At 38.5% G+C, this 18,577-nt stretch overlaps 2 protein-coding genes across 3 annotated transcripts in view; one reads left to right on the forward strand and one right to left on the reverse strand.

Moving 5' to 3' along the window:
* LOC141804681 (phosphatase and actin regulator 1-like) overlaps nt 1-2,967 on the reverse strand; it is a 63,356-nt gene extending 60,389 nt beyond the window's left edge. Inside the window, exon 1 of one of the 2 annotated variants that reach the window (XM_074689269.1) lies at nt 2,785-2,967. In XM_074689269.1, the coding sequence (XP_074545370.1) occupies nt 2,785-2,896 (112 nt within the window). In that variant the 5' untranslated portion in view covers nt 2,897-2,967. The remainder of the gene's footprint in view (nt 1-2,784) is intronic. The other variant, XM_074689270.1, reaches the window with a different exon arrangement.
* Nucleotides 2,968-4,030: 1,063 nt separating this feature from the next.
* Nucleotides 4,031-10,163, forward strand: LOC141803788 (NAD-dependent protein deacylase sirtuin-5, mitochondrial-like). Its single transcript, XM_074687789.1, has 9 exons — nt 4,031-4,149; nt 5,167-5,272; nt 5,490-5,623; nt 5,975-6,200; nt 6,581-6,668; nt 6,805-6,858; nt 8,500-8,623; nt 8,748-8,863; nt 9,199-10,163. The coding sequence occupies exons 2-9, from the start codon at nt 5,173-5,175 to the stop codon at nt 9,269-9,271; spliced, it is 915 nt and encodes a 304-aa protein (XP_074543890.1). The 5' UTR covers nt 4,031-4,149; nt 5,167-5,172; the 3' UTR covers nt 9,272-10,163.
* Nucleotides 10,164-18,577: the final 8,414 nt, after the last annotated feature.

The following is an 18,577-nucleotide window of genomic DNA, read 5'->3' on the forward strand; positions in this document are numbered from 1 at the left end:
CTGTGTGTCTAATATGGAGTTATCTTAGTTTTGGATTTTCAGTACTTTAATTTAGTCAGCACCAATTTAGTCTTTGTTGTGATTTGTTTATGTCTTAAGAACGAATGAATATCGATTTATTTTGTTTTCTTCTGCCTTTTACCGTGTAAAGCACTTTGGTCAACATTAGTTCTTACAGAATACGCCATATAAATAAAGTTGTCTTGACTTGGCATAGTACAGACTTAAAAACAGTTTTGACATGCAGATATAGGGTACATTAAAGAGGAGGTATTGGGCTTTTTTTTATAAAGGCTTATAACGTCCATTTGGTGTCCCTCCAGTAGCTTTACATAATTTACAGCTAAACTAACCCTGCTTTTCTCATACCCGTATTATAGCCTCTGTCTTAAATTCTGTGTCTCAGCTGCTGTTTCTTTCAGACTCCCAACTTCACAGACCCCCTTCCCTATGATTGGCCAGCCCTCTGGAGGCCTGTCAGGAGCAGACCTTGGTGTTTGAAACCTGCCCCTCCAGAGAGATACAAACTGACCTCTTCATTTTAGCAAGCCTTGTGAAGATCTTGTGTAGATCATGCACTATTTTTAGAGTGGACCCTTTATAGCAGTTTAAAGACAGATTCTGGGATTTCTAGACATAATGAATATGTAGCGGTTTGAAAACGTACATATGTTTACTGTGGACATCCAGCACTGTTACTTTATATTCTTGTTTTAAAACACTGGAAGCATAATATCCCCTCTTTAAACTAGAGATACACTGATCCTGATCCAGGTAGCAGCCTGATCCAGCCCTTAAAAGCTTGATTGGATATCGGTAGGAATGGGCCGATCCAGGCAACCTGCTTCATGCCTCCTTTTATTTTTTACCGGCACTCTTGGCTACTTGATTTGGAATGTTACCTCTGATGCACTTTCTCTGTTTCTTTTTTTTTTTTTTCTGCATTGCCAGTCTAGAGGGTCAAAAAGTTCACAACTAAATAGAAATTCTATACATTCTGGAGCTTTGTTTTTGTCAAACTGCTGACAAACATTTCAATATTTTATAGTTTGAATAAATATTAACTCTAATGATTCCATACACTCATTTTTTGCATTTTACCCAAAACATTACCAGCTTATCCCACAGTTCACAGCTTAAATTAAAGTTACCATGTCACCACAGCCCTAGTGCCAGATTCAAATTCAAATTCAACATAAGCTTTATTGATATTTTTTTTCTAATTTTTTAAAAACAGGTTTTCAACGTCAATACACAAATAAAAAAAAATTACCAATCAAAAACACACAATAACAAAAAATGACTTCAATCAAATAAAAATATATATATATTAAATGAATCCAATAACAATTTAAAAAATAAAACATAAATAACAATGATCTGTGTGCATGGACATATATGTTTGCTGTTAGATGTCTTTCACAGACGCTTGTGTAACTTGTCAAATCAGATACTTACTCTGCTTTGCCAATTTGAAAAGCATGTTTCTTTATGCTGTTATCATTCTACACCTTATTCCTCAGAGTAACAACTAAGTTTGTGACAAATTTGTTGGCTTTCCTTTAAAAGATATCTGCAACCTTTTTCTTTTACATCAGTGCACTTCAAAATCACTGTTACCTTTATAATCTGCAGATAAAGATACTTCAATTTAAAAAAAAGACTAAGATACATGTTGTATAAAATCCCTTGTTGAGATGGCAAGCATCCACACTGCACAGTGCTATAGGCGTTGTACTCATCTCACACGTTCTGCTGACTGGAGAGATCAGTGTGACTCCAGCAGGCTGAGATACTTGAGCCTCGGAAGGTTTTTTTTTTAATGTTGTGATAGCTTTTAAGACCACTCTGCATCCCTTCTGTCATAACATTATCATCAAACAGAGCAGTGATGTCATTCTCATGTGGGTGCACACTTAACATCCGGATGAATGAGACAAAGAAAAGCCACGGCCACAGGCACCAAAAAACCTTCACAGATCATTTAAAGGCTGGCATGACTATGTGTTGTTGGCAAAACCAGCGTGTTTCTTCTTCACTGGTGTACAAAAGATCTGAATCCTGTTGACTCAGTCAGCATAAAATGCCAAGTCACCATGGTAACAGGGGATGCAACATGCTTGTAAGGGCTGATAAAGAAGACTGAACACACTATTCTTTACCACCATCTCCATCACCATCATCATCATCATCATCATCATCATCATCATCAACATAATCACCAAAGGATTTGTTACAACTGTTTAAATTTCAGTGATTAAAATCTAAAGGCTGCACATACACCGGATATCCCGTCAGATTTTGTGCACCACACACACACACAGCCAAAGCCTACTACAGGTCACGTTGAAGCTTCTTCGTATTATGTAACTGCGTTGAATTACAGTGGTAGCAATTACAAAGCGTTGACAAATTCAGAAATCACACATGAGCGGCATTTGAAGCTGTAAAAAGCCTGCTTAATAGGCAATCTGAACTCCCTCTGCGTTTTGCGCCAGACACGTCAGAAACCACCAGCGTTGGTCTACAAAGTTGCATAACATTTCAGCCACATATCAGCCTCCCCTAAGAGGATATTTAGAGCTATCCGTTACATGTTAGAGGGATAATCTCATATGAAATGCAGCCCACAGGGAAACCAGCCCAAAAATACGTTGTTGGCTATTTCATTTGCGTAAAACATGCGCGCATTTTGGGTATATCCACAGGACAACACCCGCTAAAAAAAAACAGCTGGGAGAAAGATTTTTTGGGGGGATGCAGGGAGGATGTGTGAGCTCCTACCTGTCCTCAGGTTGAAGGAGAGTCGGGCTTCTACTAGATAGGGGGTGTCGCTCTTGGAGCGGAGTCTCCGTATGGGTCTGCGGTCTGTGCTCTTGTCTGAAGTGGTCGCCATCAATCTGAACCTGCGTCCAGAGGGAGACTGCTGCTGCTGCTGCTGGCCGACCGGGGCAGGAGCAGCACCACCACCACGGCCAGACTCTCACACACTGAGAGGGAGCTGCTGCTGATGGGGAGAAGGGAGGGAGGGAGGGAGGGAGTTCACACACACACACACACACACACACTAACACAACACACACTGACAGAGAGAGAGAGGCGTTGGTGGTATTTGACATTGATACAGACTGAGTGAATAATTTCAAAATAAAGGAAAAAAGAACATTATAACCTCATCTTACATATCCTGATCAAATATGGGTATTTTTTTTTAAATGGACAAAAATGTCTCGATTTTTAGATCTGGTCATACAGTAGCCTTTCTATTTTATATTTTCATTTTATAAATTCAAATGACCATAAAAAATAATAATGTTCTTCAAATAGTGCCTTGTATTTTGGAAGAGGCTAAGCAAAGAAACTAACAAATTGATTATTTTTCGATTGTTACAATGATTAGAATAATAATAATAAAAAAACACCAGACTGGAAGGTGATCTAATGTTTATTTATAATAGGTTTTAAAAAATAAAAGTGAATTTCACATCACTTCCTGATATCCTATAGATTACTTACCCTGTATGGTACAACAGTAACACTTACATTCTTACATTCTTTTTTTTTTTTTTTTTTCTTACAGCTATATAGCTGTAATGGCACAATCCATTTTTAAAAATCAAATTAAAGGAAAACGTATTTTCATCCCACACAGAAAAAAATAAAAATAAATAGATAAATAAATTGTAAACTTATGTGAACTAGTTTAACAGTGCAATATCAGAGGCACCTCTGTGTTATCATTATTTAGCTCTGTTAGTTGCATGAGTAAGATTAGGCGCTGATAGCCTATTCGTTTTCACACAAGACTTAACGCTATTTTCAGTATAACCATACAGACATACAGGTGTAAACAAATACATTAATATGTATTTGTACGACGAATTTCTTCCACCTAGGACTTCAATGGTGCACCATGAATCGCCTCTTCACACAGAGCAGAACAGTGAATGAACCACCCTGAATGAACCTCACTGACGGTGTTTCGCAACTAGATGGCGCGCCTGTTACATTTTACTTGTGTGCATTTTTTTTACAGCATGTTTGCGACAGTGTGGTTTGTTTACGGCCCCTCATGATAATTGACCTGGAGGTAAACAAGAAAACTCCGTGAGACTTTTTACCCCGAAAGTGGTGTTTTTACAAAGAAAGGTAAGTTAATAGAAAAACGTCCAAGAAACTTTGGTTGAAAGCACTTGTCGTGTTCATGTTTTGAGCAGTTTACTCGTGGATATTCGTGTTGGGAGGTGCACGCTAATTCCTGTTTGTGTGTCAGGAAGCACGTCAACATTTGACAAGGAAACTGTTAAAAGTTTAAGATAGCCTCTGAAACAACCTTTTGTGTTTAAAGCAGCCCCGTTGTATCGTGTACATTGTGTTTTATAAATCAAATTAATCTTAAAGCGGTGAAGTAGTGACTTGTGGGGGTCTTTTGAACATTACGCCGAGAAGCCAGTAAAACCTGTTCCCACACTTTTCTACAATCTTTGTTCAGGTATGCAGGGCGTGCCTTTGCTTTCTTTTTTTAGTGACTGTATCTGAACAGGTCGTCTAACCCTGCCTTACTTTTATTTCCGATGTAAATGCTCAAAAGTGTGTTGTGTGCACATCCCTAGTCTTGTCGGTCGCCATGCTTCCTCTGTGTAGTTGAAACCAGAGTTGCTCAACCTCTAAACGGTGTGTGCAGTCTGCAGCCTTATGTTGTACTATTTTGATTTTTCGAAGCAATGTTATTTCAAATAAGACCTTTTTTTACAGTTTAGATTATAAGTGCTTCCTTTTTTAGATTATAATCTCATATCTTATCATACTGCATACTGTAGAGTAGTTCAATACATGTAAAATATAACAAATGGATATAACATTAATTATTTTGGAAACAATGAAATTCTTATTTATGTAAAAGTGAAGTTCTGTGGATTCAAATTGTTTAAGATTACACAGGTTTGTGAAACAGGCCTGCATATCTTTTTTATATATGAAGCTGAAACTAATACAACATTTATTGTATTGTGCTCAAAAGTTGTGATGCATGTAATGTTAGAATTGATATCTTAAAAATGCATCTGGAAGCAGTATGCAGTAAAAAAGGAACTTGAAAGTCTCTTCTTGTTCTTATTGTTCATTTTCCTTTTTCTTATTTTCTCTCTTCTTTGCCTGAAATGATAGAAAAAAATGCTTCTGCACAATCGAGCTGTGTTTACCCTTGGTCTTCGCTTGTGTTCCAATCATGTGAGAAGAGGACTATCAAATGACACAGCAAAACACAGCTCAGGTAAAAAAAGAATCTGTCTTTGATTTATTCAACATTATTTTAGTAAGTTATTATTGAACCTTACAGGGTAAAAGAACAGAAATTCTTGCTACAATTTATTAGATATCTGGGAAGGAAAAACAAAAGTGCAGCTTAAAAATAACTACATATACAGAAGTGAAAACAGTGGATTTAATTTTTAAAAAGACTCAGTTTTCCTTTTCTTCTTCTCTCGTAGACATGTCTGAATTTCGTGAAATCTTCTCCAAAGCCAAGCACATAGCAATCATCACAGGGGCAGGTGTGAGTGCAGAGAGCGGAGTCCCAACCTTTAGAGGAGACCATGAAAAGTGGAGGAAATGGAAGTCTCAGGTGAAAAACATACCTCTGTAACAGGCTGTACTAATTATTAAATTTGTTTTATTTAGATCTGTGTTTCAGTCATTGTTGCTGTGTGGGTGTTTATTTCTGTTTACATAATAAATCACATATCTCAGAGGATTTATCTCAGCAGCAACAGCCAGGAAAGAGATAACTGTTTGTTTCATAATATGGCATCTTGAGGTGGGCTGCAGAGAGGATTATCTACAGGGTAAAATGTCTAAATGAGGCGCTTAGATTTCTTTGCTGTCTCCCATTCTGTGCTTTTTATTCCTGCTTCTGACTTCTTCACATTTGTCCCTTCCTAGCTCTAAAAACAAGTCTGTGCTGATACATCCCTAGGACCTGGCAACACCAGAGGCTTTCTCCCGCACCCCATCCCGAGTCTGGGAGTTTTACCATTACAGGAGAGAGCTGGCTCTGAACAAGAAGCCCAACGCTGCACATCTGGCTATAGCAGAGTGTGAGGCCCGGCTGTGGAAGCAGGGACGCTCTGTGGTTGTCATCACCCAGTGCATAGACGACCTACACCACCAAGCTGGCTCCAAACACGTGCTCAGAGTTCATGGTGAGGGACAGAATTTGGCCTATGGAACATAAGACCTGCTTTAGTGTTTAATGGGGATTTTCTTTAATAATGGACAGGGGCTTTAAGTTACCATCTAGAGACAAAATACTTCTACTGGTTTAATCACAAAGGCTTTATTGGAAATAGTGGAAAAATAAAGCATAACAAGATCCTAAAGATCAAGTTTAAATGGTGATTCTCTCAGTATGGCCTTGTCTGGGTTGTCTGTGTTCATGCATTTTATTGCAGAAACCCAGACTAATTACTTGCCTGTGAGTCAGACTACAGAGCCATCACTGTTGACATATTCTGCATATGGAGAGAGATGTTCTCTGTGACCCCCTCTAACCAACAGCTGTGTTTTCCATGTGAACCTGCAGGTACTCTGATGGAGACCCGTTGTGTAAGTTGTGGACATGTGACTGTGAACAAGCGGAGCCCCATATGTTCTTCCCTGAAGGACAAAGGGTAAAAGGCAGCACCTCTGGAATACACATAAACACACCCATAAATGTGTAGGATTTGTAGCATGATGTCTTCAATCTGACCCCATGTGTGGATTAAATGTGATTTAAACTCCTGTGCTCTTTCTCTTCATGTACAGTGCACCTGGCCCAGATGTTGCTGATGCACAGATTCCAGTGGATAAACTTCCGAGGTGGGATTACTCTCATGTCATATGAATAATGCTGAAGGTCAGGTTTATATGCACTTATGTGAACTGCTGCAAACTGGACCAAGAGTTTCCCGTCTCTGAACCAAATTTACATCCTGATAAGAGAGTTTCCACAATTACCACATTTTCCAGAAGCTCCATTTTCAAGCTCCATTTTCCTTATGCCATGACGCAAAGCATAAACATTGTGTCCAGCCTAAGCAGGCCTTTTATAAGACTCAGCAGCTAGGCCAAAGAGAGATGAATCAAAAGGAAAAACACAGATTGCAATAATAACATTTAACAGTAATATAAATAAAATGTAAAAAAAAAAAACCAATCAAACCATTGTGATGTTCCCTATCAGCAGAAGGATTTTTAAAGAGGAAACAAAGGGAAAACCCAAAAGGGGTTAAAAAAAAAAAAGATCTCAGTCTCACCATGAAATTAATGATTGTTTTCAGTGGGTCAAAGTTTTTCTGCAGTTTTTTTGGGCTAAAAAGTGGGTTGACTGCTTTATTTTAAAAATTCCCTTTCTTGTTATCTGAAAAGAATCTACAGGTTGTAGGGTGTGGATTGGGGCTTTTTTGCAACCAATAGCCCTAAATTGGGAACAGCTAAAAGTCAAATAGCCCATATTTGGTAAAAACTGCAAAAATGCAAACATGTACTTTGATAAAGCTGTAACTGCCATCCTCATCTTCTGTTTGCTTCTTTGCTGTACTGCTCCTTTCCAGCACTCTCTGTCCTAACTCTTGCCTCCCTACCCGCTGCAGTGGCTTGTACTGTACACTGCATACACAGTATTTTATTTTTTTCTGAAGATAACTCAGAAAAAAAACAGACTTGCTGACTCTTAACACCCAGAATGGACTTTGGGCTGTTGCTGCCTTTGTGAATCAGTGTGAGAACACTGTGAACCATTTCTTTCAGAAACTCTGGGCCCAAGATCTTTCTTTTATCATGCACTGAAGTAACCTTTGTGCTGCACTTTAATGCTTTGGTGTACCACAGATTGTGATATGAGGACTTCCAGTTGGTGGCAACAGTGTGCCATATGAATTTCCTTTCAGGCCTAAAAACAGAAAAGTGATGCTCTTAATATGATGAAAGATTTTTATGCAATGTTTTTTTTTAAATTCAAATTCAAATACTGAGAACAGGCAAGCGATGTTGCTTCAATTTAGTCTGTGTGATATTTCCATTAAGTCAAACTCAGCGTTATTTACATTGCACTTTTCATACAATCAAGCATACAGCTCAAAGTGCTTCACATTGGAACAGACAGAGAAGGACAGACATGGGTAAAATATTAAGACTAAAACCGGAAGAAAAATGGTTGTCATAGAAATAAATACATGAAATCCCTTAAGAGCAGAGGGTACAAGAAACCCCAAAAAGTTTCAGTTAGAGAGATCAGAGAAATATTGAAAATAAATAGATAAATAAATAAGATTTAACATTACAGTTAAACATTTGTCTGAAAGTTTCTTGTTTTTATGGGGTGAAACTAAGCACCTCACCACACACTCTTTGAAATGTTGTCTGTGTGACTCATGCTTTTGTATTATGCCCCACTAATCGCTCTGACACCAAATCACAACAAATTAAACATCAAAAACTGTTTGGTGCTGCTGCATCAAGGTGTGATGAAACCGACTGCCATGGTCTGCTGAGGCCAAACGTGGTGTTTTTCGGAGAAACTCTGGACTCGCACATCCTGACCAAGGTGGAGAAAGAGATGGAAACGTGTGATCTCTGTCTGGTGGTGAGTTTTTGCATTTATGAGACATTACCTCAATATTTTTATGTTGAATAGCATTTTTAAACTGAATCACAATGACTGATGTTTAAAGTTTCCTCTGTCATTCCTCCCTTATTTTAACCTTTAGGTCGGCACATCCTCCATTGTTTACCCAGCAGCCATGTTTGGCCCTCAGATTGCATCCAGGGGTGTCCCAGTGGCAGAGTTTAACACCGGCAGTACACCAAAATCTGAGTACTTTACGTAAGTCAGATGAGGAACTGTGTGCATGCTAACAGAGTATAGACCAATACTGCCTTTCTGGTGCTATAATAATTTAGACGAGCATTAAATATGTGAATCAAAAAGGGCATCAACCTGTTGAGAAAGGATACATGTTTAAATGGAAGATTAGTGCCACCCATTGGCAGCATGAAGGCACTGTGCTAAACCTTCTTTAAGCAGCCAGTCACTGAGTCATTCACTCACTCTGAGGCACTTTGAGATCAATGTGTATGTGTGTGTGTGTGTGTGTGTGTGTGTGTGTGTGTGTGTGTGTGTGTGTGTGTGTGTGTGTGTGTGTGTGTGATGTGACACAGGCATTACTTTCAGGGTCCCTGTGGGACAACGCTGCCCCCGGCTTTGGCGCGTCATGAGTCAGAGGTTTTTTAAACAGCGCGTCATCGGGGAGGAATTTTACAGACGACCAGAGGCTTTTTCTACGGACGTCACAACACAAGCGTTACGAGGAAGTTAACAACATTCATTAATTCCTTTCTTATTCCAAATCTTTGCCTTAAACTGAATTTAGCTGTTAATGCTTGGGAGAGGGAGAGATGTATAGAAATGAGCTTTTTAAGGCTTCTACTTGAATATACAGCTTACTTAACTGGAAATGAGATATTGTACATATTTGATGCCCAAATTGAGGCAGAAACTATGCAGTGTGGTATGATAAAGGGAATGCACTTTGTTTGTGGGTATGTGCATAGGATAATATCTCGGAAATCAGATGGTACTGTTATTCTTTACATGTATTACGTATCAAATGCTGGTGAGGTATTGTCATATTGGGGTATACTGTGCCTTTAACACTATGCTGTAGATTAAATTTGTTATTTTTCCCTTGAGCAAATGCACATCTTACTTTTTTCCTTCCTAAGATTTAACAGATGTACAGAGAGTAGCATAATCTCGTGCTTTTCAGAACTGTTTACACAACCTTGACCAAATGCTCGCCTCAAACCTCAAGTGCAAATTGACCAATGTTACAGAGATTTAGCCCAGTGCACACTCTGCTTCTGACCAAGGACAGAGGAGGAGGAGAGGGACTGTTTTGTTATGACTTCAGTAGATTAACATGTCATTGAGTATTCATTCATGCATTTTTACAAACTACAGTGTCTGATTTCATATGTCTTGTTCAATTACTGCAGATTTAAACCCTCCAAAAATGGTCAAAGTTATATCTTGAGTAACTTGATCTTTTATATGTTGATATCATCTTGCTCTTTTTCTGATGTTTTCTAATCAAAATACCAATGTAATTACACAAAAAATGACTATTAAAACACTAAATGTACATTTGTTGTTTCACGTCTTATTGTGATGAAGCAGAGTGAAGTGCACAGTCCTGTGCTTGCTTCAAATGAGCAGTAGGTGTCAGCATGTAGCTTTCTATCTCAACAGCTAGTGACATGAGCGTGCGTTGACAGGGACACAGCCCTCTATCTAATGATGATAATAATAATAATAATAATAATAATAATAATAATAACCTTTATTTAACCAGGTAAAAAACTAAACAACTAAACAAATTGCAGTCACAGATACACACAGTCCATAACAACAACAATAGGAAGGTATAAATACACAGTGCGGTCACAAGAACCAATTGACCAATTTTAATGTCTAAGTCAAACTCAGGAAACAGTCCTCACCTCAAAATTGTGAGCTCAGCTGAAAATGACTTTATGTGGGGTTAGGAAATCTCTGACAAGAAGCTGCATCTACATCTGTCCCAGCTGATCCTCAACCCTAACCCTGAGGTCTTTTTCAGGGATGTCGCACAGTGAGTGGATGAAAATGAGGATCTATGTCCTTAGTCAGCTCTCCTTCTTGAAAGTTTATATTTGACACATGAATGAAAGTAAATGCCCCTCTGTCTCTGATTGTATTTAGTCTGAAGTAACTGACCAGCTCTGCTGTAGTTGCCTGGATTGCAGGACAGGATATTTCCAATCACAGACAGTTGGGGCCAAGCAGCCCTTCAAGCTGCTCACATCTCTGCTCAGTTACAATCATAATCTCCTGACTCTCAACACCATCCTCAAACAGGAACTAATGTTTTGCCACAGTGTCAACAGATAGAAGCGCAATACAGTGGATTCTGGTCTACAGGTTGGTTTGACATTGGGTTGTTGCTTGCATTGCCTTTGCAGTTGTGAAATGATTACCCTCGTAACTTTCCCAGCATTTTTTCTTCTTGCTTTATTAACGTTTGGCATGTTGTCTGCAGTTATTTCTCCAGCTTGATAAGTTTGACTTGACAGTTGTGGAGATGTGTTATATACTGAAAAGCTCATTCAGTAGTAGGCTTCTTCACCTAGATGACTTATCCTCTAACTGTGGTCAGACTTCATTATGAAAACCTATTTCAGTAGATCTTTAACCTTTATGTAGTTCTTGTGTACAAATTTTGTTTTCTAGATGACACCATAAAAATTATTCTATTTAATATATCCTTATTGTAAAGTTTTTCACCTCATACTTTCTTGTTTGCTACTGTAACTCTGTAAATTTCCCTGTTCTGGGGTGAATAAAGGAATGTCTTATTTTATCTTATCTTATTCAAACTTGGGTATGTTATTACTTTTAAATTTATCGAGTCTGTGAAATAGACTTGGCATTGGCTTCAGTGACCTAATCTAAAGATACCACCTGTCAATTTTATGCTGCATTTTACATAAAGCAGGTGACAGCACCCAGTTTTGATATTATTTGGAAAAACTGTAGGTATACCCATCTTAAAACAGTTTCCTTTAATATTTTTTAGTTGACTCTATAAATGTGATTTTTTTAGCAACAAGAATGATATTATAAAACTATTATTGACACATGAAATCCAGAGTAACATAAAAGACCAGCTTTGATTGGTTCCTTCTGTCATGCTCGCTAAATCTGTCCCATTGATCTTTAGGCATCTTTGTTTCAGATTCAGTCTTTCTTACATCTTTCCTCATGCAACACTCACCATCATTTGTTTGCTTGCTTTAGTGTCAGGGTCAGAGGCTCTTTTTCATGTAATACACATGCTGTTGTCTTTTTTTTTATTCTGCTTAATGGATATGTACCTCTGGAGTCGTTAGTATCATCCAGCTACTCAATGACTGTATTAAAGAGGAGGAGTAAATGTTGATACAGACTTAATGGTGTTTGCAGTTATATGGAAAAATGATGTGCTTAAAGATTAGAATTGGCAATCAGCCAGAGTGAGCTGGAAAACATTACCATTACAGATCCATTCATTAGCAGCACCAGTGTGCACCATTTCACCCAGTGCCTTCCTTTCTTTTCATTCCCTGTTTAAGAGTTAAAGAGGACTCAAAAGTCTTCAGAACTATCCTACCCTCTGTAATAAAAGAGCTGTGAGGAGTTTTTTATGTGATCTTGAAAAATTATCTATTTTAGATGTATGCCTGATCATAAACCACTCTTTAAAATGAGATTATCAGCACCAATAAAGGTTATTTTGGAATGCTATTTATTTATGGCATGAGTCTCTAACACCAACACCACACAGGCAGACTGAGTTCATCAGTGAGAAGAGAGATCTGTGTTTTTCTCTGCTGAAAACAATTTCTGTGTTTAATTTTGTAGTGATGGTTGACACAGGAGCCTGACTGTCAGACAGAAAAAGGACAGAAGAGTAGAAGAAAGCTAGACAGGCGAGTGATACAGCCTGAGCTAAAGGCTAAAACATGGGCTATGCTGTTTGTGATGATGGTCTTTCCATTCCACATGCAGCAGTTATTCTGCAGTGGTCTGTTCAAACTTAAGAGTCTATCAATAAAATGAAGAGTGAGGTTATGATAACGCCGCTTATTGTCATGTTAGCCTACAGTTATGTCGTAGCTAGCCAGCTACTGACGTACAGCAAACTTACGCTTGCTTGTTGTCACGTTTCAGTCAACAGTGCTACGTAACTGTACTGATAAATACCTTACCTTGTAGTGTTATATCCAGTAAAAAGCTGTCTTTACCCGAGAAAATTTGTTTCAGAACAAACACGTGTTGTTACATCTTTACAACAGTGTGCGTGAGACTCCGGGCCAGAAGGTGGCGAGGCAGTCCAACTAAAATAGATCCTCCTTATCGCATCTTTAACTCATCTAGTTTACTTGTTGTGTTTTATTCCACCCACTGATAATATGATTGTTGTAAATGGTTTGTTTTAAGAGCCCAATGTGTAAAGTAAGAAAATGGCTGTATGCATATTTTACATCTTCTGTGTTTCAGTCCTTCTGGGTTAGTTTAAGGCCCACTGTCACTGGAGCACATACATTTTTTAGTTGACACACAAGTCCTATCCCTTTATCGCTGTGGCACCTCTATTCTCTGGAAGCTAACTCAATAATTAGCAACCAAATCAAATCCCTCTGTTAGGCACACAGTACCTTTACCTGATTACCACCATCATCATTGCAGTGATTAGACTTCCTCATTTCCGTCTCTCTGACCGCTGCTTCCCTTAAATTAGAGGTACGGCCAAGTCCTATTTGTCATCGGGAGAAAAAGTACATGAAGAGCCACTTGAGAGGAATCTCAGCTGCCTGATGTGGTCATTTCTTGAGCAACAAGAGCAGAGAGCCAACAACTCTGCTCCTGAATTCTGCAGCTTATTCATGGATCCAGTGCAGAGGGTAGGAAGTGTAGAAGAGGAAGGGTTCTTGTGTGACCCAGAAGCCACGGGGTTAATAGACTCATCATCATTGGTGGCAGCTCTACAAATATCCTCCGTCTCTTTGAACGAGGAGCTATATTGACTGGGAGATGACATCTGTGTGTGCTTTTAATGTGAGTGTCTGTGTGTGATTGACTCTGTGACTTATTTTCCTGGACTCTGTGTTTGGAGAGCGCTATTTGATGGCCAGCTGGATGAGTGTGTGTTTGTGTGTTCAAGTACACACATCAGGGTTAAGAATGCATCTGTGTGTGTTTGTGTGTTTGTGTGCTCTATGTGCTCTGGTGTGAATTTTCTTTCTGTATGCAGACTGGCAGAAGTGTCAGACCAAACCAGGTCAAGCTTGGTGAGGAACCGTGAACATTGCACAGAGACACACACACACTTTCTTTACAGTTACACACAGCCTGTCCATGCGCATTAGGCATGGCCTGGCTCGTTCAGAAGTCTTTGTTTTGAAAACAGGCGCTCACATCTTCTATTTATAAGTCTGGAAACATAAGCATGTGAGCATGTGTATAAAAAGTAACGATTAAATGTTTGACAATTCACTTTATTCATTTGGTTGTTCTCGTTTGATAGAGTAAACTATGCAATTTACAGAAAATAAAAGAGGCTAGAGTGTGATAACCAGTGGATGGTTGGTTTGCATCATTCCTTATTCATGAAATTCAAATGAAATTGCATCTCTAGACACCTAATCATCCTCATGCACTGGAGATAATACTGTATGTTTGTGCTAACAGCTTAGCTCGAACAGTTTGATCGAAATGGGTTGATATGATAAAGATTTTTGAATTTAACTCATGCATTGACTGTAATCATCGTTCAGACTTTAAGAAAATCAGTTGATTTCTGAGACGGTGTTGCCTCTTTCCACTAGGTGGCACTCTGATTGTTTCTGAGTGTTAATATGTAGATGTGCTCAAGTTAATCATGTGAGATTAGAGACAGATTAAACATTGCAACAACTTCCTGTGAACACGATAGTTTGGGTCAGGGTCATGCCCTTCAGCGTAACCTTACTGTCTCTATAACACAGAATGAAAATACAGAACAGAATCACACATTTAATGTGGATATGATCAGGAAGATCTGAGTAGTATATTGAAGGATGAGATCATGTCACTTCCTGTTACCAATAGCTGGTGCCACATGTATTGCATTTGGTTTTGTCATAATATAAATGAAACTTTGGGGATATGTAAAACTATATTTGAGTGTTACAATTTATATTATATTTATTTAATTATGTTTTTTTTCATTTCAGATGTTACGTTAGATTAAATTTGTGTTTTTTCTTGTTTTGTGAAAAGTCATTCAGAATGACTATAGCAGAGTCAAGCTAAGTTTAATGACAAGCTGATGCTAAGCAGCTGCGTTGACCGTATGATGGGTTAACCACGTCCCTGCATTTCAAAACAAACTTTTTTTTTCTGGAGGAAAACAGGACAACAGAGAGTAGATACTGTCTATATTTAGAAACTCGAGTGGTGACTGGGTTTTGTTTCAGGCAATCCTGTTCACAGACACAGTCACAAACACACATACAGTGTAATGTATACACAGTGCTTGCAAAGCACTAATCTCCTCGTGGCCCTCTCTACCTGACCTTTCTCTGAACTGTTTTAACAGACTTGACTGTGATAACAAAAGGTTAATGGTTAATCCTTCCCTTCCCTTGAAATTTGTCTTTATTCGAAAGGATCATGCCACTAACCCCTCCCCTCTGAAATTCCCATCATAAAATGTATTTCTGTTACTTTATTTTTGGTCTTAGGAGGGAAGGGTTTCATAAGCTGAGTGGAGGTGTCTTTGGCGTCTTGGTAGCCTGATAATTAGTGAGCTGTTGTTTGAGGAAGGCTAAGGTAGGGTCTCAGGTGTGAGCTAATCTGCTCTAACTCTGCACTAATTAGGATCAAGGCCAGCGGCCACTTTCTCCTGATTATTGATCACCTGCCTCGCCTCACCTAGAGAACTATTTGGCTCCAAAGAGAACAGAAGCACAGGGTTAACATGAGAGAGTCCACTATCTGTCTGCCTAATTCTGCTTGTGTCTTTGGTATTCAATCATCAGTTCATATTTAGCATTGGACCTTTTGGGTCACATCTTTCCTCCAATCATCTCGTCTTTACTGAATTGCTACTCTTAAGCTGACTTCATCTGACCTGGTCAGTACTCATTGTGGCTGTTTGTCAATAAGCAGGATACTTCCCTCCCCTGAGGAGATAATGTTTTGGGGAGAGTTTGTCTGTCTGTCTGTGAACAGCATAACTCAAAAACTAATGAACAGATCTTGATGAAATTTTCAGGAAATGTTCAAAATGGGATGAGGAAGAAGATATTACATTTTGGAGGTGATCCCGATCACCGTCTGGATCCAGGACTTTTTTAAAGGATTCTTTATCATTGTGAGATAGGGCCAGTGTCACTATATGTGTATATAACTCCACGATAAATGGTCAAATTGATTTGCAAAACAATTCAAGACAAGGTCACGATAATTTCTGACAGATGTAAAAGTACGATCCAACAATATTCTGGATACTAAGATCCAGTATATGAAATATGTACTGGGTCATCATAATTTTCTATACTGTCCGGTAACAAATTATTGTACAAACCTGCATCTAACACCAGATTGTAGCAGACAGTCTGCTGAAAGGGAGTATAACATTAAAGTAGGACTTAAGTGTTGCGTGACAATCACAATATGCTTGGCGTGGGTCTGCGCTCTCTGAGTGCTTTTCTTGTCATATATGTTAATTTTGATGACATAGTAAAGTTTGGGAATCAGCTTCCTCAAACAATGCAGAGTTATATTTTTCCACTTTTTATTTTTGAGATATAAAACACCACTAAACTGACTACAATTAAATGTTTTCTAGTTAGCTTATTTTGTTAACTTGACACAGGTTCATTGGTGCTTTCTCACTGATAACAGCTGCTTCTAAAGCTTAAAGGTACATTTCAGTGTTTTTGAAGTGGGGTAGTATGAGTGACATGTCCCTAGTAATTATACCAGCAACAACAGCCTCTTTTATGAAAACAGCTGGAATAAACAACATGCAAGCAAGGTTTGGTTCTCAGCAGATAGGGTCAGGTCTGTCATGAGGTTCAGCTAACTTTGAGAGGTTGCAACCCAAGAAATTGTCTAAAGTGTACACTGCTGATAACTCTTCACTGCTCTGCTTTGCCATCAGAAAACCTGTTTTTGGTGCCATTTTCTCTGTGTTGTGTCTCCCAGCAGTTTTTCATTGAAAGGGGGTTGCTAGTTACTGCTGATATGTAAAGTAATCCAGATTTAGAGTTAGCTGTCTTGTCAAATGCCCTAAGTTGTCCTGAGGGGTGTAAAATATTTTCAGTATGCCCAAATCTAAGAGAGTATATTGTGTGCAGCTTTACCTGGACTCCAAATAGTAAACCAGGTTTTAATGGGTTATAGTTTCCATGAAGTATGTTTTAGAGCCCTCTGACTCTGTCTCTGAGCACTTATAGCACTAAAATTCAGCAGGACATGTGATACCTTTGCAAACAAAAACATAGACACACACACACATACATACACACACACACACACACACACACACACACACACACACACACACACACACACACACACACACACACACACACACACACACACACACACACACACACCGCTTCTCCCAGATTACTTGAACTATCAGGAGCTTTAAGAGGATTTCACAATGGGGAGGGTGCCACACTTGAATCTCATGCACCTGATGGCTATTGATCCATTAGAAGCTCGCACACTGACACACACACACACACACACGCACACGCACACATACACACACATGCACAACAGGCACATTTTCTGCTTCTTGTCTTTAAAACAAGCATCTGAGCTTGCTTTTTCATTTTGTACTGTCCATCTCTGTAGCAGTCTGCATCTTTTACTCTAAATGTACAGAGTACAGCTTTAAAATAACAAACCTGCTGTTTACCCACCAATATCACAAGATCCAGTCATTGCACAAAGAGCATCCTCAGAATAATGTTAACCTTAATAAAGAGGAACAAATTCACTGGCGGCTTCTTTCTATCCTGTCCTGCTGCTGATATAAATGTGTCCATGCACAGTATACTCTGGCAGCAGGGCTTATTAGCAATGCTGATGTGAGTGGAAGATTAGAGGGATGGTGTTGTCTGTAATGGAGATGCTGAACGAGTCCCTGGGATGTGTAGGTTGATAAGCAAAGGTTGCAATCAGCCAGCTGTCATGTGAGAAAACAGGATAATATAATGTTCAGGGGAAGGAAGGTACTGCCTCAGGAGTATGTTTGATGCCTCTTCTTTATTTCTACTTTCAATTAGATTTGATTTTTATAATACATTTAAAAAAAACTAGTATCAGATTTTTAAAAAACTCTCAAAATGCCCTTTTTAAACTGACAAGTTGTGTGCATGAAACATGATGAAAAAGATTTAAGCTTTAGGCAAAAAGTAAATACATATGAGACTTCCTCTCCATGACCTTGGCCTCAATGAGGATTTAACTCTGACTCATTTCCTGTAAGGTGTATCCTATTGTCATGGTAGATAGATGTTCACATTCTTACACTATTTTTCACAACAACATCAACAACTTTTATTATTATAATGATACATTTTGTTTGAATGGCGCCTTTCAGGGCACTGAAGGATACCTTACAATATAAAAGAAGTACAAAAGTTAAAATACATAAGTAAAAAATAATGTAAAAAATAAATTAAAAACAATGATTAACAACAGATAGTGGAGGGAATGAATCAGACTGAGTAATCTTTATTTGTAAGTTGAAATGATCTCTAATTTAGATCAGTGAACTCCGATTGCTGAACACTGTCAGTTCATTCCTCTAGTACAGAGGTCTTCAACAGGGGGTCTGTGGAGATACTGCAGGGGTCTGTGACATTTTCTGTTGATTGAGCCATTTTTATATTTACAAATAACTATTTCCAAATACTTCAATTTTTACTCATGCTATTGTCTTTGATCACACATCAA

Source organism: Halichoeres trimaculatus, unplaced genomic scaffold (genome assembly GCF_033239565.1).
Source record: "Halichoeres trimaculatus isolate MK-OKI-2021-1 unplaced genomic scaffold, fHalTri1.1 fHalTri1_scaffold_15, whole genome shotgun sequence".
In the NCBI taxonomy this organism is placed as follows: domain Eukaryota; kingdom Metazoa; phylum Chordata; class Actinopteri; order Labriformes; family Labridae; genus Halichoeres; species Halichoeres trimaculatus.

Coding starts and splice junctions, on each gene's coding strand:
- LOC141803788 (XM_074687789.1), top strand. CDS start 5,173: ATGCTTCTGCACAATCGAGCTGTGTTTACCCTTGGTCTTCGCTTGTGT. Junction 5,273..5,489: donor CACAGCAAAACACAGCTCAG/GTAAAAAAAGAA, acceptor CTTCTCTCGTAG/ACATGTCTGAATTTCGTGAA. Junction 6,201..6,580: donor ACACGTGCTCAGAGTTCATG/GTGAGGGACAGA, acceptor GTGAACCTGCAG/GTACTCTGATGGAGACCCGT.